General features: G+C 33.6%; 2 protein-coding genes across 2 annotated transcripts in view; one reads left to right on the top strand and one right to left on the bottom strand.

The window, feature by feature from the left end:
• The window catches only part of LOC121416226 (laminin subunit beta-1-like), a 42878-nt gene extending 41462 nt beyond the window's left edge, over window positions 1-1416 (top strand). The window contains exons 48-49 of the mRNA XM_041609731.1: window positions 365-584; window positions 1175-1416. Coding sequence (XP_041465665.1) covers window positions 365-584; window positions 1175-1329 — 375 coding nt within the window. The 3' untranslated portion in view covers window positions 1330-1416. The remainder of the gene's footprint in view (window positions 1-364; window positions 585-1174) is intronic.
• A 6281-nt stretch (window positions 1417-7697) lies between these two features.
• Window positions 7698-23610, bottom strand: part of LOC121415468 (mucin-5AC-like) — a 92838-nt gene continuing 76925 nt past the window's right edge. Inside the window, exons 11-12 of the mRNA XM_041608670.1 lie at window positions 16172-16322; window positions 7698-10542 (exon numbers count right to left, since the gene is read on the bottom strand). Coding sequence (XP_041464604.1) covers window positions 10427-10542; window positions 16172-16322 — 267 coding nt within the window. The 3' untranslated portion in view covers window positions 7698-10426. The remainder of the gene's footprint in view (window positions 10543-16171; window positions 16323-23610) is intronic.

The following is a 23610-nucleotide window of genomic DNA, read 5'->3' as shown; positions in this document are numbered from 1 at the left end:
CTTTCTTGTGGTTTGTCCAATATTGATCAAACACCTATCAACTTGTCAGATTTTTCTATTCCTTATAAAAACAAGTTTTAATTTGGGGTGGATTCCCCTTTAAAAAAATACTGTAAGATTGATCAAAAAATTAAAAAAAATATCTAGTATTGTATTGCACACATGTATTTTGCAGAAAATTGAAATTACTGCTTTTCACACAGATTACTTTTAAGAATGTTTTTTTAATTTTACGATTTAATTCTGTAATGCAATGCACAAATGGCAGTTATTTTGAAAATACTCTGTATATGAACTAAGATATACATGTAGTATTCCACCTTAACTTTGACAATGTATATACCTTTATTATTTCCTTCATCAGGCCAGAGCAGTAGTTGGTCTCGGAACCCCATCGTCTGTTATACTCTGGTCCACTCAGATGACCAGTGTCTGCGATGATAACCCCCACACCATCACATTGGCTGTTCGTAGGGGTTTGATTGAGATGACCATTGATGATAATCCAACGGACAGTCTACCGGTCAGTAGTGACACCTTTGCAGTCATCAACGATACACCACTCTACATTGGGGGAATCTCTGGTAAGTAGCCAGTGAAGATGGATCAATACTCATTTCATGTTAATATTTTGATGTATGATATTAACTGGTAACCACACATTTGAAATGTACCACTAAGAAGAAAATGTCCAAACCCAGCCCTCGGTAAAGAGATAATAAAAAATCATATCAGAAAACATGTCAGCTATAAGAAAAGCTGAAAGCATGTATTAAGAATGTAATGTGCTCACACTCTAACAATGTGAAGTCTAAAAACATGTTGCCTGGTTCTCTGGCCCCAGCTACCCTAGTCAAATATGTGCTCAATTAAAGTAGGGGATTCTGTATTAGCTTAAGCGTCTAATTCTCATATGCTGGACCATTCTTATGAAATAGATGCCCACAAAACATCCATAATATTTCCTCTCTTAATAGCACCTTCAAAATCTCACTGAAAACATGGCTACTCAGACAAGCTTTTCAATATATATATATTTTCCATGTTTTGTTTTCCTGTAGATAGTAAAATAATTCATGCAGTCTGGAATAGATTGCAGTCCAGCAACATTGGATGAGCTTTGATAGTACTATTCATTATATTTGTTTATATATATATTGTTTTTAATTCTTAGATGCTGCTAACATTCCTCTTGTTCCTGGAATCATCAGAACACCCTTCAATGGTTGTCTGTTATCACTGACGATCAATGATGTACCTGTCAGCATCACGACTCATGAAGAGAGTAGAGGTTACACTGTGGGATGCCCTAGACCTATCCCTATCTAAATATCAAACAGGTGGGTGTTTCATAAAGCTTTTCGTAAGATACGATTGACTTTACGCACGACTGGTGACCATTTCTTGTGCTATATGATATATCCCTATGTAGCTGACTTATGTACATGTATAAGAACATGTTCCAGTCATTCGTAAAGTCATGCGTAACTTTACGAACAGCTTTATGAAACACCACCCAGGAGAGCATTTCATGAAGCTGTTTCTCACTGGTTTTCACTCACGACTGTTATAAGACACCTCGTGAAATTCCCCCGAGGAGAATCACACTCATACTTGTATTCTATGATATAGCAATTAATTACTTTTCCAAACATTCTGTTATGTTATGAGTGTGATTGTTCAAGTACGCTTCTCTCTCCCATGTGTGTTTTGTTTATGTTGCAGTGCACCATGTGCTTCTTTATTCATCAACACCTTTAGAAAAATTATTATTTCAGCATAATTGTTTGATCAAAGATATCATGTGCGTTTTATTTTGTCGTTACTAAAAAATATGAATATTGTGTGCCTAGAATCATTCAATATGTATTGATTTCGGGAATGATTATGTATTTCTCTCGAATCGTTTGCTTTTTACATTGCCTGAAGTAAAGCTTTGTTTTCAGTTGTTTATATACAACCTTGCCTATCATAATATACAGCATGTGTGAAATATTCCATCATATGTCAATATTCTATATTTAAGTACAAGCAATTGAATAGAAAAATAGTAATTGGTTTGAAATAAGAATCCATTTATTATCTAAAGTAGAAATACTTTGAAAATTAATTTTGCCCTATTTTTGCCCTGCAGCCACTGTGCTGCGCTAGATCAACATTGGTCTATTCCTTAAAATCATTGTATGCCAAACGGTAAATTCACTGTAAAGGTTGATCATGTTTCTAATTCAGTAATTAAAATAGAGTACATGAAAGTATTGGTAACAATAAAGAAGGACTTATGGGTATCTGGAGTTGGTAAGTAATGAAGTATTACAAAATCATGAATATAAAAATTGTGGAAGGAAAAGAAGGGTAGTATTTTCGAGTTACAAAAGGTCAATGCTTCTTAGGAAAGCAATGTTCAATAAATTAGCAATATCATATACATTGTTTATTTTCTGGATGTTGATATATGGTGATTGGATTTGATGCATTTACACTTTAATATTCATAAATAATTTGTTTTCCTCCTTTCATAACATGATTATTTATTTCATTTTTATTATATATGTTTTTTTTTTTGGGGGGGGGAGTTTTTACTGCTGAGTTCAACTATTTTGTATTTACATACCAAAGTTGTAAGGTTTCTGTATCTTGCCACCACCGTATTTGGGGACTAAAATAGATTCAAAACCTACATGTAGATTATTACTACTAGTATTTGGTGAATGAGTACCCAGTGTAATTTATTTTGATATGATGAAAAACCAAACTTAAAAAATATATACTTACCAGATTTTTTTTTCAGACAAGCGTTTGGCGTTTTAGTAGGTATTGTTTAACTTTGTGAGCTGCCGATTTAAAAAATTCTCAAACTAAGATGAAACATGTGTACAAGTGCATGTATTAGAAGTAATAAACCCTGAAAACAACCATTATTGAGAATGAAAAGCTAAAACTACAAGGCAAACCCCGATTTTGTAAATAGGTGTCTTATAGACGCCTAAATAGTACACATAAGTGTATGGGATGAAATTAAGATGGTGTTTCCGGTCACTTTATATTTCAATTTTTGAAGCACTAAATAATTATTTTCGAACGCAATTTTTTCTGGGCTTCATTTTTGTAACATATCACAGACACAGGTGACAAGTGTGACCTTCTAGCTCAGATTTTTTAAAGTCAAACCAATGTTAAACAATCACTTTAAATATTACAGTTTTTTTCCTGCTGAAAAAACAGCAGGAAAAATGAAAAGGAGCAGGAGGAGAAAGAAGGAAGATATAAAGTACTTGTATGTAACAATGCCTTGAACATTATATTTTCACCTTGATTTTTATTCCATTTACAAAGCCTTGAAAAGATTTGTCTTTCACCTTGATATTAAAGCAGCAGCAATGTCTGTTTTGTAAGTGTGCTGAATATCTAATGTAGTCTCAATAAAATCTTTTAGCAAGCTAATCATTTTTTCAGAATTTGTATTTTTCTTAACTCCATGTCAACTTATTCTGTACTAATTTGTGTAATGTAATAATAGTAATAATCTGCTTTTATATCACGCTTAATACATCGGAACGACGTGTCTAAGCGCTTTACAAATATATTATTACCCCGGTCATCGGATTTGATCAGTCATCCCGCACACAACGTGCGCACATCCTCCACTCCCTGGGGAGTATTCCAGTCATGTATCAGCCATGATGAATTGATGAAAATTATGATTTACTGTGGTTTAATTTATGTTAAGACTTTTCAGGCTATGAACAGCACATTATTACCATGGCTTAAACTCAACTACCCTAGACATGAGTAATGTAATGATTAGGTACATGTGGTAGCTATCCTGCCTTAAAGACATGTACAGTAAAGTACCCAAGAGTGATAGAGCATGAAGGGATGAAGGAACATTTAGAAAATGAGAACAGAAAGGAAGATTAACAAAAGAAAGAAGGGTAGATAGAGAGGAAGAGAATAATAGTAAGTGGGAGGTGAGAGGGGGGGGGGGCAGAGTGAAAGGGAGAGAGAGGAAGTAGGAGATGCAGTGGAGGGAAGAAAAGAAGATTCTAATTAAAAGACTGCTCAAAGTATTAATGAGAAATAACAGTTTGGGGCATTTTCAGAAATTTTTCATTAAAATAAGAGAAGGGCTTGCATTTCTTTTGTATTACTTCAGTATACATGTGCATGTAAAATATTAGCTTATTAAAATGTTAAAAGATGTAGATACATGTATGAGCAGGAAGTATCGGCTACACTTCATATAAAAGTTTATTCACATGCTAATTGGAATTCCATCTTGATTTGGCAATAAAATATAAAGCTAAATGCCTGACTGCTTCTTTAAGAATGTTCAAGGTGTTGCAATCGAGATGAAAAAATCAGGAAATCTGCCAAAAAGGGGGATTGAAGTGTGAAGTGGATAATTGTGTGTCTGGAACAATTGAGAAATTGGCAGGAAATTGAATTAGTCGAAAGTAAGACCATTTAAAAACCCCCTCATGTCTACGATTTGGAGGAATGCACAATACCTATTACTTTCATTAGAACTTGATGAACAATGTAAGTGATTGCTATATATATATATATTGCTTTGTTTCCGGAAAGGGGATGGTTTTACTTGATGATGTTGGGATATTTATGGTTATTTGGGAGGAAATGGGGCTCTATTAGATAAAGATCGTGATTCACGTGATTAAATTAATTTTTATTAATCTGTATGTTTTTATGTCATGATTCCATGTCATTGATGTCACAATTTGATATTTTTTCCTTTGCTCCAGTATTTCAGATATAGTAAGTATTCATTTGAATAGTGAATTTTTTAATATCCTGAAATTATAAAAATATGATTTTTAAGAATTTATAAAGATCAATGAGCTAGATCATTAACATGATTAATATGCATCAATGAAAGTAGAGAATTTATGTTTTCAATCATTTTGAATGTTAAATACTTAATCTTATCTTAAATTCAAGCTTTACAAGCTTTTTTTTTTTCTTCTTTTTTTTCTTTTTGATTTTGTGTTTTATTGTGGGCAAATAAGTTTCTTATATCTTACTTTGTCAATTATAATTTTGTCTAATTCCTTTGGGGGAGGTTATCTTGACAAACTCTACTTTGGGTTTTTTCTAATTTCCCTATTTCCTCTGTTTAAATGTTGACTTATTGTATACATATATTTTTATATTGTGATTTTTATTTGGAAATAAATAATTGAAAACAAAAATCATAGTTTGTAAGCAAACTACCAGGACGGCATTTCTGCCACGTTTGAGTCCGACAGTTCATACTTCATAAACCTTATTCCTTTCCAGGGTGCGTCTCTTGTTATGATTTTATTATCATATTTCAGCAAGCCCATTGGATTATCATGTTGGAGCCAGTCACAAGATCAACCACAGTCAATGACCCACGATCGTCGGTTATCCTTCAAACATGTCTATTGTGACTAAATAACTAAGATAGTGATCAACCTTGGGTATGATAATGATTGATGGGTAAAATCTGATATATCAGCAGAGACACTCATTCCCAGAAATAAACTTTAATGTTTTTGGAGATGCAAATTGACAGCAAGAAGCTTATTTTTCTTTTCTTGATTGTCTTTTTTCTGATTTTTTGTACGTGAAGATTTTGTTCTGTTCTAAAAAAAAGAAAAAAGAAATCTGAATGAGTTAGTTTGAAGGAATGAGTTTATTGAGATCTTGTCTTATTGTGTCACTCAACTGCAAACAGTTGTGTTCAAACTTCATCAGTCGTTCTGAGAGGACTACACTAAACATTTTACACCAGCGATGAATTTATGGTGTTAGTTCAACACCCATTGGTGTTCTGTTCAAACCTCATAGTGTATTTCTAACACCTAAGAATCACATTTATAGTGTATAGTTGTTGGTAAGTGATGATATAGTATTCTTCTCGCTTGCTAATGAAGAACATTGTTATCAAAATATTACACCTCAAAAGAATTAAATTTTAAATCAACAAGCAAAAGGTTTGAGGAAAGACAACTTTTCTAAATGATGCATTTACCACTTCAAATGGTTCGAACCAACATTTACATTGTTGGATTATAAAGCTTTATGCAAGGTTGGATATAACATTGGAGAAGACTGTCATTTCTCCAACCTCTTAATTGATAAGAGAACCTTTTCACCATCTTTTTTTAATGCTCCGCACACCTGATCCTTTTCATGTGCTCTAATTTTCAAATAAGTCATGGGAAATATGAACAAATGAATAAAGGAGATAAATGATGCGAGATCTTTAACAATTCAATGTCATATATCTGAATGAGAAGGTACAGCACATTTTCACTTGAAGCTTATATCCTATGACCCAGATTTGCTTATTAGATTTTATGACAACTGTATTCTGGTATCTAAATCAAGAGCAGTTAGAATCATTTCACTCACCTGTTATGTCTGACAATCTATGTATCACCCCTCCACTCCCTTGCTATATTTGCCTGAATCCACTTGGTCTACTATCGGTACTCAGTTGGTCTAACTTTCATTTAGTATAATACAAATATGGTCTTTTCCCCATTCTTCTACTTATTATTATGCACATTGTTGGATAAAAATTGATTCATAAAAAAAATCATGATAGGCTGAGTGGTGCTACATCTGGTGAATTACTATTATATTAAGCAAGTAAAACCCCATCTGAAAAGGAAAATAAGATGTTAACACAATTCATTCAGCAAAAGACACAGCAAAGCTCAATGAAATATAAATCCTAAGAGGGGAAGAGGGAGAGGGGGGTTGTTCTGCTAAGTATGGAGTAAATATAGGTTGGATTGGGTGGGTTGGATATCACCCCAAACAATGTTTTCACAGTAGCAACCATATGGATTTAATTTGGAAATCTTACATTGAGTGCCAACTCTTGAAATGAAACGTATCCTGATGCGTTTTGAAAAAAAAAGAGAAACCTGCCTAACTTACGGAAGAAATAGCCCCAAAGTATACAACAGTTTAAATTATATGTTTTCCAACTTTCCATGAAATTTAAGAATGATGAGGTGATGGAATTAGAGCATTAAGTACTCATATATGCATTCCACCCAAAATGTCTGGTTTCTTGAAGTGGTACAGAGAAAAAAAATATGCATAGTACACATGAAAATGTGATATTCCTTGATATGACATAATGCATGGGCATGCCTTAAAAGAGCTGTGTATTAAAGATAGATTCAATTGTAACTTTGTGATTAATGTCAAGTGTGTATACAGAATGAGAGTCAAGTTTGCTGGGCTATGATGAATTTTGAAATTGAAACAGATATCACTATGCATATTTTCTCCATTTTAAGAGGACATTACATTCATAAACATCATTTTGAATTTCCCCATCATCATTTTCATGATCATTTTCATCATGATGAATGATAATTATTCCTTCTTTCATACCAACTTCTGAATTTTCTCCCAATTGCAATGTGCCAAGAGACTTGACTGCAATTTGTTCTATAAAAAGACTGATATTATCATCATTATCAACACCGTTTGTATCACCATCATCGTCATCACCATCACCACCACCATGAACATCATCATTGTCATCATTACCATCAAGATTGTCATCATCATCTTCATCCCTTTCAAAATCATCATCACCACCATTATTATAATCAAGACTGTCATTTCTGATGGGGGAAGGAAAGAAATCTTTAAGAATAACAAAAAAGGCATTTTATTTTGCTAAAGAATATAATATACATTTTACTGGTCAAAACAACCATATTTACAATGATATGTAAATGAGCAAACATGAAATACTAATCAGCATACACAATGTTATCATTTATCACATAAAATGGCCTCATATTACTACATATTGAATGATTCATAAATTACATATACAGTGCATCCCACAAAAAGGAAACCCATTTTCAGAGATAGATTTCACAATTATTAAACATGTTTTTACTCAGGTTAAGAGTGGAATCTCATCTTTAATTTGAGACCAACAGCTTAGCAAATCATTCATGCATGGCAGATGACAAACAATAAATAATGAGGCCTATCAGGAAAGATTTGCGCAGAACGTCACTTGTTAATCTGAATTCACTCTCATTTCAGGGATCATTGAGAGAAATTTAAAGTTTACAAAAGAAATGCCAGTGAGCCGATCGTCGCATAAGGATGGTCACGAACCAATCTTGTCCAAATTTTCTATGCTTCCTAATTTTGAATTTAAAATTTTAAACTACTCTAGCTCATTAATGCGTGAAGTGTTTGTCACATAATAGATATCAAAATGTAGAGTAATAATTGAATTGTATGATGATGTAAATGAAATATAATTAATTTGTCTTTGAAGGAAAAAATGTGGGAATCCTGATTTTATTTTTTCTGGGACACACTGTATATTGGTTAATGTACATTATCTTTAATCAGATACTTTAAACAGGTCTGAAATATAATTCATTTGAATATAAATATTTTATTGTTTCTATTACAAGTCAGGTTAATTACCAAATACCATGATAAACCTTTTTTTTATAGAAATATATTGGTTTGGGGGGATTCTGCAAAATACAGATTAATTCCTTTTTAATTCCTTTAAGAACTTGAAATCCCTTTTTCACCATTGACTAAAGATCACATAATTGCTGCTGATTTTTAATCTAATAAATAATTCTGCAATGGATTAGGAAATCACAATAGATGTCATTTGGGAAAGAATAAAATGAAATAACAAATGGCTTTGAAATATAATCAAACATGTTCAATGTGCACTTTTGATGTTGTATAATACATACATAAATAACATACTGGACAAAACAATGCATAACACAGAAATTGCAATATAACTTACAACCTAATGCAGGCTCATACCTGAATAAAATCTTACAATATATAACCCAGAGAAAAAAGAGAAGAAAATGTACTTAAAAACTAAATAATTGGCAGCAAAATTCTAAAAATAGATCTACAAGTTTTGACGTCTCTACTAATCAAGCTACACAAGATTAAAACCACAAATTTACAAAAATCAAATGTAATTTTATTAAATGTTTTTAAACATAAAATAAAATTCTGTTTGATCTTATAAGATTTATCCTATATTTCATACAGAATCAAATTCAATTCCATAGAAGGCTATATTACCCCCATCACACTTGTAGAATGAATTGTAATATAAATTCAAGAGTCACTATCTGCAGCACTTCACTACATAGACCCAAAGTCATGTTAAAACTGGCTCTGACATATTCATCTATGCCTTTGATAAAGGGAAGAAATCATCAAAGAAAATGATAAAACAAATGAATAATGCTGCTTTATTCATGAAGAAACAAAAGAGAAAGAAAAAAAAACAGAATGGACCATTGTATAATGATAATTTCCTTTGTGGTAAGATTCTGTTTTCCCCAAGCATAACGTTTAATTGCTAATGACAAGCCCAAGTGTCACCTAACAAGAATAGTCATATTTGCCACAACACTTTGTTTTGCTGAGAGAATATACAAAGTTAAAAATCCACTCATAATAATGAAAAGAACTGTTTTGTATAAATCATGTACAAATCATTATTACTGTATGAAAGAGAAAAAGAAGAGTGGTAGAAACACATCTTAAGATTAAAGAGCACCATGGTTTACAGGGTAATATACATGTGAGAAAGGATAACAATATCTGGGCTATCTGCCTCATGCATAGTATATCCAGGTAAAAAAAAAACCTAATGCATCTTACTACAATCTCAAGGTACATATAGCTCATATAAATAGAATTTAAGAACATGAACAAACAACTCTAACCCAATTAGAGCTCTTCAAATTAATATCTTACCATAGAGCACCCTCTTAACCGGTTGGAGACTAGAAGATTATGTTTATTACACTTTTTCTATAGACCCAATCCACATGTATGAAGGTCCAGTATCCAAGGGGTTAACCACAAGCACCATTTTAAAGTAGCATAAGAGCGATAGATAAAAGGCACATTCTTTATTCACTTTTCATCAAAATCATATATGAAACTGCAATTTTGATTTGCTATTGAACATTTTTTAATTCATGACCAAAGTTACAGTGAAAGTTGGGATGCTATTTTTATGTGTGCATATTCAAATGATATTCCAACTTCCTGGATCAAGTATATTTTAAAGAGATAAAAATACATCATTTTGAAATATACACTGTCAATTTATTTCAAGAATAAAAGCTGCAGCAATGCATAAAAATGAAATTCACATCATGAGGCAGTTTTAATTTCAATCCTCAGCATCCAACCTCATTCAAATACTTGCAGTGATGTAAAGAGTTGTCCTCATAAGTTTTTTCTTCATTTGTTTGCAGCATTGCAGCCACCATAATATTACAGAGCAACTGCACTAAATACATGTAAACTCTTATTCTTCTATTCTCAGATATAAAATTCCATATCAAAGGATTTGAGAGTTGAGAGAATGAAATATAATAATTTATTTTCAGTTTTGTTGATAGCATGACAAGCAGCACCTCTGTCGATAGTAAGAGTATGAACACAGCCTTGCTTGATGGATCTTATCACAGTATGAAAATCTATCAGTACAAGATGCCGGAACTGCATGGAAGAAAAAAAAGTGTAATTTTTAAATACAGATAATCATATATGTAAGAATCGTTTTTCATTTCATAATTGGTGTAACATGAATTTGATCCACTCAAAATTGCTCAGATCATATTCAAGGCTGTAAGAAAATAAAAACATGTGAATTTAAAATTTTGATAAACATCATAATCATCAAAAGAAAATTAAGGAATATGAATGAGCATGATAGAATGAAATAGAGATATAGTGAAAAACTAATATTACATTTTTTTAAAGGCCCTGTCACAAACTTCCTTGCAAGCCTTGTGGTTAAGTTGTGGGTGACTGCATGCAATTCACCCACAACAAAGTTTTAATCATGTCCTCAACTTTTCTGCATGCAAATCAGACTTGCGTGTGCTTCTGCGTATAAGTTGCGTGCAAGACACTGTCAATACAGTCGACCTGCGGGTGGCAAAAATAGTTAGAGCCAAGTAACATGCAAGGCTTGCATGGAACGATGTGACAGAAGGTTATATTCTTTCTCTTCTCACTGAGACCTAACGACTTTACAGAATACTATCCGGTTAAACGTATGAGAATATAACTTAAAGCAAAACATGAATTTACATAATCTCTGTAATAATGAAGTTTCAGTTTTATACATGATTCACAATGAAATCATACCCTCCCCTCCCCCCACCAAAGAGACATCAAAACCTTAGCTTGCCAAAATTGTGACACAGCTGAGAGAAATGATTTTAAAAAATACTGAGGAAAATTGAGGTTTATGACCATAACCGGATTCATAAATAAGAGAGATTATTTCACAGGCTGGACTAAATTTCACAGTTGGTTATAAAAGATGAACCCTGTCACCCAGGCACGCTATACACATCACTGGCAATTACTAAGGGTGTATTCAGGACTTATTCATGATCGTGGGGAGGGAGTGAATCTCTGAAAGGGTTTCACACTAGATATCAGGAAGAATGTGCCATCGTGCTCACTGACATTTGCAAAAGGTGAATAAGACAATGGAAGAAAATACAGTGTCCTCTTTATTGTAGGCCTACACAATTACTGCATTAATATGTATGTTCTAAAGGCAGGGTCACTGCCCCCCCCCCCCTTAGAGGAAAAATACACTGGTGAGTGATCGCCCTCAGAATATCATCTGTTCCAATCCTCTATTACATTGTTGTCATGGAAATACACTGATGCCATCTCATTTCCAAAGGCACTTAAGGGGGTATGCTTTTAATTACTTGGCTGCAAAACTTGCTAAACATCTTGAAAAAAATGAAAAATAAACAGGCTCTCATAACATTTCAATTTCAATCTGGGTAAAGTTTATTTCAAATATTTTTAATCTATTTCACTATCTTTCCTAATTTTCTGTTAAAGTCTGCTGAAATATTTGGTACTTAACTGGCCAAAGCATTGAATTTATTTTAATAAGGCCATCACAGCCTTGACTTGTTATGGTTGATCTTGACTTATTTGCAATGCGTGCTCCTCCATACTAGTCTCTCCATGAGGACTGGGATTCAAGCCAACTCATAGAGGGTGCGGAGGGGATGGCATAGGGTTGAAATTTGAAAAACAAATCAGGAAACCGAGGCTTATCAACAAAATGGGGGAACCAATACTTGATAAATGTAATTTGCACCTAATAAAACCACTATCACTTAATAAATCAAAGAATGTGATACTTGTACTATTAATAGAGCAAATCGGCTGGAGAGATAGAAGGGTGTCAACATTAAAAACAAGGTGCTTGAGATCCTGATGGCAAACAAATGAAGACATTAACAGTTTTTCATGGCATAATAAAGTTCTTTGTTTGGGTAAACTAGAGATTTGTTTTGAGTAGTAGGTTATGACTGACATTCATGATCATATGTCTTGATTTGTGAATTATCAAGATATTGTAAGAAATGTGTCTTGTATCAAATTAATATTTGTCTTGAAGACTTGGAATAGCTTCAATAATAGCGTGCCACCCTAGAAATTCAATTTGCTTGTTTATGAAATTATATTATGAGCAAAATGCACCCAGTTTCTAAAACACAAAGGATTCAGAATATTAAGTGATGCCATACCAACACTATGACACAGATAAATGTCTGTCTGTAAAAAAAAAATACTATTTGATTTTCATTAAAAATGTATTGGTCAGGAGGTCAAGGCTTTATATGAATATTCATGAATTAATACACACTGAACCAACACACTACAATTTTTGCAGTTGAATGCATGTCAGCAAATCAATCTACATGTAAGCAATAAGACATAAATATTTTGTACAATCTTTTTCTAAAATGGATGACTTTGTATCAATTCATGAGTAGTTATGATTTTCCAAGCCAGGCAAGTAACATAAAATTTATCAGTTACATGGTTTTAAGATTGAAATTTATTTATCAAAATTGTGAAAATTGATCAACAAGTGGACAGCAGAGCTCAGTTTACTTTGCTGATAAGGACGGTCTACATCAATGCCTTTGCTTTTTGCATGCATAAGATATGATCTTGATCCCTTCCTATCCTTGGCGCTTGGAATGACAACTCCTGATGACAAGGAAGAAGATACATGTCCTCTTGATCAAAAGCTGCCAAATTATGATATTAATGACTCATCTTCTTTCCAAGGTGAAAAACCCCACCGATGAAGAGACACTCACCCACCCCACCCTTCCCGATATCCTTTCTCTTGTTGATCTTCAATGATTCACCAAGAAGGATACCCCAAGGGTATGGCTAATTTGCTCCAGGATCGTCTGGAACATCAATGAAAAGAAAGGTGAAGGGAAGGGGGTTATGGGGTGGAACGGAAAAGGAAGTACATGCCGCAAGAATTAAGTCATAATTCCTATATTGTTCCCAAGGGTTTGTCAGTTAGAATAACAATTATGAACGAAATCTCTGGTGAATATGTGGCTTCCATTCCTTGAAGCAGGTCCCGCTAAAGCCTACATCATTAGCCTGAATCACTGAAACTGTATAGATTTCAAGAAAAATTCACAAGATTTTTAATGATGGATAAAGCAATGATGACAAATATCTGGAGTCTTTCGACACCAAAGACAGAACTGATACCCTTCACTGGACTGGACATGTGTAGTGACCTGAGAAAAAGAAGCGATGATGACAGAATATGCATACAATGCTACATTTAAAATTAAAGAAAACCAGCTCCTTGACTTTTTATTTGGTACATTGTCGGTCATCATCAATCAATACATCGCTTTATGTAACATAAAAAAAGTGCATGTGTGCACTGTGTATTAAGTAACTATCTACACCTGGGTTGAAAGGAACTAGGGAAGAGATGTTTTAATTGAATACTAGTAAGGAACTCTAAATTTCCACTTTGGTCAAGAAATCGCTATGAATCTTGTATTTCAGATGAACAATTAGGGAAGGCTACTGATTCATTTTTTTCCGGAACTTCTTTTTCTTTGTATGGATGGAAGTATAGATCCCTTATAGATGGAAATACACTGAGATAGACAAAAGAATAAAGAAAGATCAAATGTATTTTTAGCTTCCCAGTTGGTCTGTGTCTGCTTTCTCTCTCAGATAACGATCACATGGCCATGTATAAATCTGACACTTTCCTCATTACCCATAATCCTTGGTGTTTGGTTTGGAAGATAATTGACAGGGATCAAGACTCAAGAAAGATATGTTTCCACGTAACAGTTTTTGGATTTCGAACATTGCAAGTTTTAGGAGATCCATATAGTTTTTGAATGAGGGGTAATTTTCATGGAGAAACAAAAACCACAGTGAAAATTGTACAGGGCTAATAATAACTTGTGTTTTGATGCTAATTGTTGCAACATCATTACAGGTGACAAGGAGCTTGGGTTCTTTTAAAGGTTTTTTTTTTCATATTTGAGCCCTTCAGCTTATATGGTCAATGTTTAAGATAACAAAAAACTTTGCCAAATAATTTTTTTTTCTAAATTAAGTCTTTCAACTGAGAACTTTATAATCCAATTTCATATAGTAAGATCTTAAAAAGATGAGAGTGATCTAAACCCAAGTTAGAACTGTAGTGTGAATCCAACTTTTACTGGAGGGCTTAGAGCATATCCTGCGTTTGTCCTTCTTCCCACACCTCCGCCAAAAGCCCAGAAAGAAGGAATTGAGGATGATTAAATCTCAAGTTAGCGATGAAAAGTCATCGATGATGAGACATTGTGATGATAGAGATGCATCAGTATGACTCTTCTTATTCAAGAATCTAAATAGCATTTCTGCTAAAAGTTTCAATTTCTCAAGAGGATGACAAATTTGAGCTCATTTTCCTACAAATGCACATGATACCAAGATGCAAGATGGACAAAAGGAAAAGTGTACTACCCCCTTATCCTATCACCTAAGTTACAAATATCTCTTTAGGGAAAAAACAAAAAGTGCAATGAAGCCCCCTTTTAAGGTAATTTCTTCTTCATCCACCTGCATGATAAAATAGTCCAGTCGTGATGGATAATTAGGATTTTTTGTGCCAGTAGAAGCTTTACACACTCATAAAGAAGGATGATTGTGTTCTGAATATTCTTATGTTAAGTTTTGGTTTATCCAATAAAGATAGAGAAACGATATCACAAACTAAGGGAGAAAAATAACTAATATGCATAACAAAGGAAATCTGTTCTTTAGCTTGCTCAAAATAACAAATTTTTCTTAATTAGAAAAGTACTGTTAATTATAAAGGAATTGTGATCCTTCACCACAGAAAAAATCCATGATTATCAATCACACGATATCCTTTCTTCAGAGGAGAAATTACAATGTTGAGTTAGGAAGAAAATTGAAAAGTGGTTCTGATTACAATGTAGCTCAGGTGAATAATGGATAGCTTCATGCATGCACTACTGATTATACAATTTCAAAGCAATTTAATTTAATTTCTGCCATCCTTTTTTTAGATCCAACTAGGGACTGTCCAAAGTAAGATCAGATCACGTTTCAGGTAGACTTCCCAATAAAATGATGAATGATATGTCAGGAAAGGAAAGGGAAAGCTCTGACAAGTACAAGGTGAGGTGTAGAGTTCTGCTATGTCATTGTCTTCTTGGACAGAATTGATATTGGACAAAGAGGAGGGCCTTCGATAATTATTCCCAGGAATAAGTTTTAATCCTTCCTGAAAGCTGATAGACAGTATATGAATCTAGAAAGAAAAGTGCAGTCACCTGACAAAACTTCATTAATGCGCAACACTTTAATAATCAATTATATCTTGCTAATGGAGTTGAAAAGGAACATACAAGATAAAATCTATGAATAAAATCATTTAAAAGGCTAACTCATTTCTCTTTCAGTACAAAAAACAGACTTTTAATAACTAAGTTAAAATGCAAAAATAATAGTGAGAGGTATACTCGTAAAATTGTTGATAAAATATCAAAGAAAATAAAACAATAAAATGAAATGAATAAAGTAAGTTATATGAAAGTATGTAGCAGATATTTAAGGTTCAATTCACTGATGTTTCAGTGAATATCTGATTTTATTTGATTCATTTCACTTAAACACGGTAAAAAGCCCCCGATCAGCCAATGGCTGGTTTTCAGAGACGATGTGCAATATACAAACAATACAAAGAATAACAAATCATAAGAAAGTAAACTAATATTGTACTCACCATTCGGTCTTACTACGCTGCACTGTTGTATGTTACATGACTGTCTCAAACTTGGTCTATCTCTTAGTTCACATTGTGTACTAGGCTGCATCAAACCATCTAAACACTTGACATACCTTGTGCGGAATCCTCCACCACAGCTTTGTGAACACTGAATAAGATAAAGGAAAAGGAAAATAGGTATAATATTTTAAGTGAAGGTAAAATGACAAAAGATGTGCCATTTCTTGTTGTATTTCTTGCTTGTTTACTTCATAATTTAACATTTATTGTTTAAATAATCAACAAGAAAATAACCATTAATGAAGCGACAAACTACCACTTTCAAAATGATCTGTGCCTCTCGGTTGGACATAGCTATCTTCCCCTAATGAAGCAGAATACAGATATGCATAACATTTACAGAGGGAGTGATAGTACATCTACATATCATTGCCTGAATAAAAAGGTAATTATTTGTCTTATATTCCATCTAACAATCTACAAACAAAAATCAATGTATAAGATATCACACCTACAAGAGGAGTATAGATGAAGAACAAATTCGCAGAACTTCCCCTTATAATGAAGAAAAAAAATATGTCAAACGAAACCAAGTCAACTCTGTTTCCATGGCAACTGGAGAATGATAAATAATCTATTGTACAAAAAAATTCTAAAAAAGATGCTGCACTGCCAAAACAACAATGCAAAGTGGAAGTGATTCAAATTGCAATGTATATCTGTGTCACTTGAAACTTGGAAATATACAAGAGGATACGTGCGAGTGATAACAATCAGATAAGAAATAAACCATGATTCATTAATTATATACAGATCAGAAGTAAATAATCAGGAAACATTCATCACTCACATTTCCATTTTTTCAATCATGTAACAGAATAAAAGGCACTTACATGTATAGCAACAGCCATTATTCATATTTCATATGGTAAAGCCAAATCAAAGGACTACATTCTAAGAAACACAAACTGTAAGTGTAGCAATTTGGATAACTCATATACAGAAATCTCTATGTTAACAATTCTAAAATGTTTCCCACATTAATATTGCATTAAACCTTTGTTGAAGAATCAATGTGTTAACATCTTTCACGATTCTCTCCCAAAGGAAATGAAATGGGGAAAAATGTCAAATGTCTCAATTAAAGATGAATAAAAATGTACAATTACTTCATAAAACTGAAAACATAATGCCTAACAAATATAATGAGGAGAATACAATTTTGTGGTGTCTGATCATTTATGGTAATAAATGGAAAACCAAAGTTTACATTGCTTAGACTGTTCCTCTGACACTTTGCTTGGGGAAAAAAGCTGAATGTTAATGTTAATAGATAATGGTATCTTCAAAATGATAATGAAAGGAAACATGTATTGGAGCCCACCCTGAATGCTTCCAATAAGAAGGCCTGATTTGGGGGTGAATAAAATAAGTAAAACTTGAGATAGTTCCCAACATGAATTGTATTAAAGGGGCTCAATCTCATACATTCTCCCTAAGATGAATGAGATAGAATGTCTTATAATCAGTCATATACATTTTGGAAGGAGTAGAGTAAAACAAGGAAAGAATCTAGTGGGTAGTGTTCAATGTGTGTTGGATTAATGAAGGAATGGCATAGGAGAGGATCATCAAGAAACAACTTGCAAAAAATTATGAAAATTACACTAAAAATGATAGCTATTTGAGGATGATCATTTACAACAATAAATCATTTCTGCAGAATTCTAGGAAACGAAAGAAAGCATGAGAAATGCTTATAACTTAGAAAATAAATAGGAGTAATAGATAAATTTTCAATTTTATATCATGCTGGTTAAAGAGAAACTGTCACTCATTATTGCCTCTAAAAATGTCAGAGAAAAAAAAGACCCTTCCCCAAATGAGACCTTGGATAATGGCATTTGAGATATCAAACCATTGCAGACAGAATGAGCTTGAGGACTAGGTGTGTTTTGAGCTCTTATGACAGCTTACATTATTGGAAAGATAATGCAACTTTGTTTTCAAGCATCTCATCAGAAATCTATTAATTTGCAGACAGGAACATCTCCTTACTTTGAAACAATTAAGTTATGACTCGCCAATATTACATAATTCAAATTGAAAGTGTCAAAACAGTGCTGCTTTCCAATAAAACAAGTGGAATGCCTCTGGCCGTCTCACCTGCATCACGCGGTTCAATATAGCAGCAGTGCTGACTTTGAATACTACTCTAACTCGCACAAGATGTTCAGTGATACATGGTTACTCTTACATGTATGTCCACTTTTTATGAACTAGACCAATAAACTTACAGAGATATGATGGTTATTCAACAAAAAACCCCAACATGGCCAAAGTTCATTGACCTTTGACCTTGATCATGTGACCTGAAACTCGAACAGGATGTTCAGTGATACTTGATTACTCTTATGTACAAGTTTCATGAATCAGATCCATAAACTTTCAAAGTTATGATGGTAATTCAACAGATACACCCAATTCGGCCAAAGTTCTTTGACCTTTGACCTTGGTCATGTGACCTGAAACGCGCACAGGATGTTCAGTGATACTTGATTACTCTAATGTCCAAGTTTAATGAACTAGACCAATAAACTTTCAAAGTTATGATGGTAATTCAACAGATACCCCCGATTTGGCCAAAGTTCATTGACCCTAAATGACCTTTGACCTTAATCATGAGACCTGAAACTTGCACAAAATGTTCAGTGATGCTTGATTACTATTATGTCCAAGTTTCATGAATCAGATCCATAAACTTTCAAAGTTATGATGGGAATTCAACAGATACACCCAATTCGGCCAAAGTTCATTGACCTTTGACCTTGGTCATGTGACGTGAAACTCATGCAGGATGTTCAGTGATACTTGATTAACCTTATGTCCAAGTTTCATGAACTAGGTCCATATATTTTCTAAGTTATGATGACATTTCAAAAACTTAACCTCAGGTTAAGATTTCGATGTTGATTCCTCCAGCATGGTCTAAGTTCATTGACCCTAAATGACCTTTGACCTTGGTCATGTGACATGAAACTCTAATAGGATGTTCAGTAATACTTGATTAACCTTATGGCCAAGTTTTATTAACTAGGTCCATATACTTTCTAAGTTATGACGTCATTTCAAAAACTTAACCTCAGGTTAAGATTTGATGTTGACGCCGCCGCCGCCGTCGGAAAAGCGGCGCCTATAGTCTCACTCTGCTTCGCAGGTGAGACAAAAACTAACTCAGAGACCTTACCTCATAAATTCCTTATTTACAGACATTAGCATAATTATGGTGAATTAGCAAAATGTTCACCACCTTGATCGTTATGAACATTACCTTGCTTGGTTTCTATACCAATTGTTCTATATTCTATTGTTCCTAAAGTAGTTATGTATGGTAGTCATTTCTATATCAGCCCAAATTCTGAAAATATCCTACTATTTCTGATCTTGCCTTTTTTAAATCACAACTTCAAGATATTTAGTGATGTAGTTGCAGTTAGCATGATATTTTGTGGGTTTTATCTTCGTTTTGCAATCCCAAGTCAACTATTTTGTGTGTTTCGGGGGGGGGGGGGGGTGGATGGGGGAAATAGCGGACTATTTAATAAATTAGCCAGCTAGTTGGGGATGAATACAGGTTGTGCCTTGGAATAAGTTATTCCAGACAGTAGATCTTCATTCTGTAGTCCAAAGTCACATTCAAGCAAGAATGAAATACACCGATGAAAACAGTGTTCCTAAAACTCTGAAACTATTAAAACAAAACCTCTGAAAGTTGAAGGGCTAGAATCTTGATATTGAATGTTCTTGTTCTGATGAGAGAACACCATATGTATCAAAGTATTAAACTTGGTTGAACAAACTCATGAAATTTGATCATAAACTTCTTAAATTAGATTACGGAATGTAATGGCTCAACTTCCTTCGTGTGTTGCTTGGAACTTCTCAAATGTTACCCTCTTGCTACCAGCCATAAAATGTGGTCTGAATCAGTTTCAAAATGAAAGGAAACAATCCTTGATCACGTTTCTTATTCCATTCATTTCACTATGTGTCATGGGTAAGGTCTTTTTCACGGTCCATCCATAATTGTTTTATGTTACTCCATTATGAAGTTGTCACTTTCAATTTTCCACTTGTTTCCTCATCTTTTGCTCTAAACGGTGACTCCTCTCATTCCTACATTATCTTACTCATCCATGTTTTAACATATACCATTTAACATTGTAATTCTCCCCTGCCCCTTCGGTACTATGAATTAATGAATTAACATTTTGTTTGGATATTTCTCCAATATCATCACAATGAAAACAATGAAAATAAGGTTCCTCTACACAAAGGTTTGAAATTAATTGCCAATTTAAAACAACTATGATGTGGTTTTTACTTGTCGTTCTTTTGAACGAAGTGCACATGCAATAATGTTACTGACGATGTTCCATCAGAAAATGTGAGAGGAAAATCAGATGACCTCTAATCTGGATATTTCACAGACACCATGTGGGAGTGTCATGGTCTAGTGGTTTTGACATTCATCTTTTCATCAGAGGGTCATGGGTTTGAATCCCACCCATGACATTGTTTCCTTCAGCAAGTATAAACTGAGCCACACCTTACAAAAATTTATTCCTTGAAATGCTTGTGTGCTGTAAACAAGGCTTGCTGGTCTAAAGCCAGGATAATGATAAAAAAAGTACATTGGACATGCACAGAGAAGTGAGGTGTTACTGCGGTAAGCATTAGTACAGAAAATTATCATCATCATTTTTGTCATAAGTTTTATGTCAATATGATCATCTTAGCACTAAACTACCCTTTTTTACATGTAAAGGTCACAAAATTCTAATTCAGTGTCAGCTCAGGTGCAATAGATTAGTACTGTTTGAGGTCAAAGACAGAAAGTCTGTTCTTACCAGGTGCGGATAACTCTAAAGATGCAAGAACACCTGATACCATCACTATAAACTTATTACATTGACAACACAAGAACATGACATACATCATCGGCCTCAACAGGTAATTGTGAATGTATTTGGACAGGGATCTTACTCAAGTCTTCATGGGAAAAACCCTTGTCCTTTCCCAGGCCTAGTTTGACTCATTATGATCTCATTGAGGACACCATAGACTGAACTAGATTACAGCTGTCTGGTTTAACCTTTTCACACTAGGATGAAGTTATTCTTTTTTCAATTCCCTATTTCCTTTTCATATCAATTTATAGAGGTTGTTGACATTATTATTAATATCAAATTAAATAAATCTATTGTTGAAATTATACTTTAAAAAAGATGCAGTATAATGTGTTGAAAATTGTTAATACCTGGAAAATGCTATTCAATATGAGATATTCTGTGATTACTTGGGTATTAAGGTTCTATCCATCAAATAAGATTTTTTTCAGAGAAATATTTAAATAACACTGAACATGAGAGAAAATTATTCATGCTTTACATGAAAGTATAGGAGTGCATATTCTACAATGTTGTTTTGTGTCTTTAAATGAGGACACAGGATAGAGCAAACAAAATATTTTTACAACTTCCTTTGAAAAACACGATAAACCTACTTCTTTTTTTTTGCAATAACAATGTAATGTATGATTTACTTTCTTCAAGAGTAAAATTTTCTGTAGTACATGAAAAGTTTATTTCTTCTTTCCCATGTTTGAAGACCATAACAAGTTTGTATTCATCTTTAGATCTTGTTGGTCTTCTGCCGTTCTGTGTGTAGGATAATATCCACACATAACATGACACTCCCGTCAGCAAGGGGAATTCAACAAATCAAGAAATATTTATACATCTGACTTGTGTTACACTTACCCTCAGGGCTCAGTTCTCATGGCTATACTATTCAATGTAATATGATTTGATATCTGGACTTCGCTTCAAATTGATACGGTGCTACTGATGTCTATATTCAACCCAAATATTCAGCTGGTATCTGTCTTTCTGATGTCTATGCAACTACATATGATACTGACTCTGCTAAATTTGACAATAATATTTTACATGAATGGAAAGGTATTTCTGCTGACTACTAATAAAAAAATGTTATATTTTTACCTTTTTACTGTTAAGTTTAATTTGTTTAAGTTAAAGTGGAAGCATAACCAATCGTCCAAAATATCTGACAGTGACCATGAACTTAAACTTTTCCAAAATTGTTCTACTTTATTCATGGGGAAAATACAGTAAATGGTGGTGATTTTTTACCAGATTGCTAAGAAAGCAAGAATGCTTGTAAGCAAGCAACCAGAGGACCGATGGTTTAAGGTCCTCTCCAAGGGACCTGACAATTAGGATAATGCCTCACCAAAGGCATTAGCGCACCAAGTGGGAATCCAAAATCTCTGTTCTACCGACTGAGCTATCATGCCTCCTATCTATTACATGTATATTGAACAACACTTGAATTCTTGACTATCTGTACTACTGCGGAAGAATGAATCGCAAATTCTGAATTTTTTAAATATATAACATCAAAACAACAATTAATAAAGCAGGGTCTTTGCTACAGAAGTGTTACAGAAAAGAACATTTTCCCCAAATACTCCTACATGAATTGCCAACATAGTGATTCCAGATTGAAATAAATAGTACAAGTAGGTGTTTGTTATGGGCTCTTTCCTAAAGCTATTTCCTGGGGCTGTTTCCTTGCTGTATGAGATGAGTTATCTAGGGGTGTGTGTTCCTCCTAAATTTTCTTAGAGTACTTGTTTTAAATTCATCTGGTAAACCATGAAAAAAAAGTTGCATGATTGCTGTTTCAACTTGGCCTGACAAACAGAGAAAGAACTTGGCCTGACAAACAGAGAAAGAACGGAAAGAGCTCCGGTTTCACTCAAGTTTAACATTGTATAATTATCTACCTTTTTGTGCATTTACAGTCCTCATTCTTCATTGGCATTTTCAAAGAATTAAAAACACTGCAAAATTTTTGTTAACTAAGTTTATTTCAATTTGCCTTTTCTGACCCCCCCAAGAGGAGCATGGCCACACTCTTTAAGGTGAGCCTTTAAAACATACTGGAAATATTAAAGGGTAGTCGGCAGCAACTCTTAACATGATACTGGTCTGGCCTTGATATTGAACAGGAAAGTTTGTCAGCTAAAGGAAACATTCACCAAAAGATACAGTGACTAAAAATAGCATTATTTTTGTAAGTATGGAATGCTATTTAAGAACAATACACATACACACTATCTTTAAGGATATGTTGGGACAAATGATAGCGAATTAAAAGAATATCATCCCACAGATTGAAAATATTTGCAATTTGTAAAAACTGAATCATGAAATTTAGAGATGTTATGGATTTGGTCAATTCTACATTACAGAATCAGGTTCAGGCACAGATCTAGGCTTTGTTCTAAATATAGGAAGGACAGTTTCAAAATTAACTTAAGAGCACTCCAGAAATCAAAAGATGTCCCC

Source organism: Lytechinus variegatus, chromosome 5, assembly GCF_018143015.1.
Source record: "Lytechinus variegatus isolate NC3 chromosome 5, Lvar_3.0, whole genome shotgun sequence".
Classification (NCBI taxonomy): domain Eukaryota; kingdom Metazoa; phylum Echinodermata; class Echinoidea; order Temnopleuroida; family Toxopneustidae; genus Lytechinus; species Lytechinus variegatus.
This window is presented reverse-complemented; position numbering and strand designations above follow the sequence as displayed.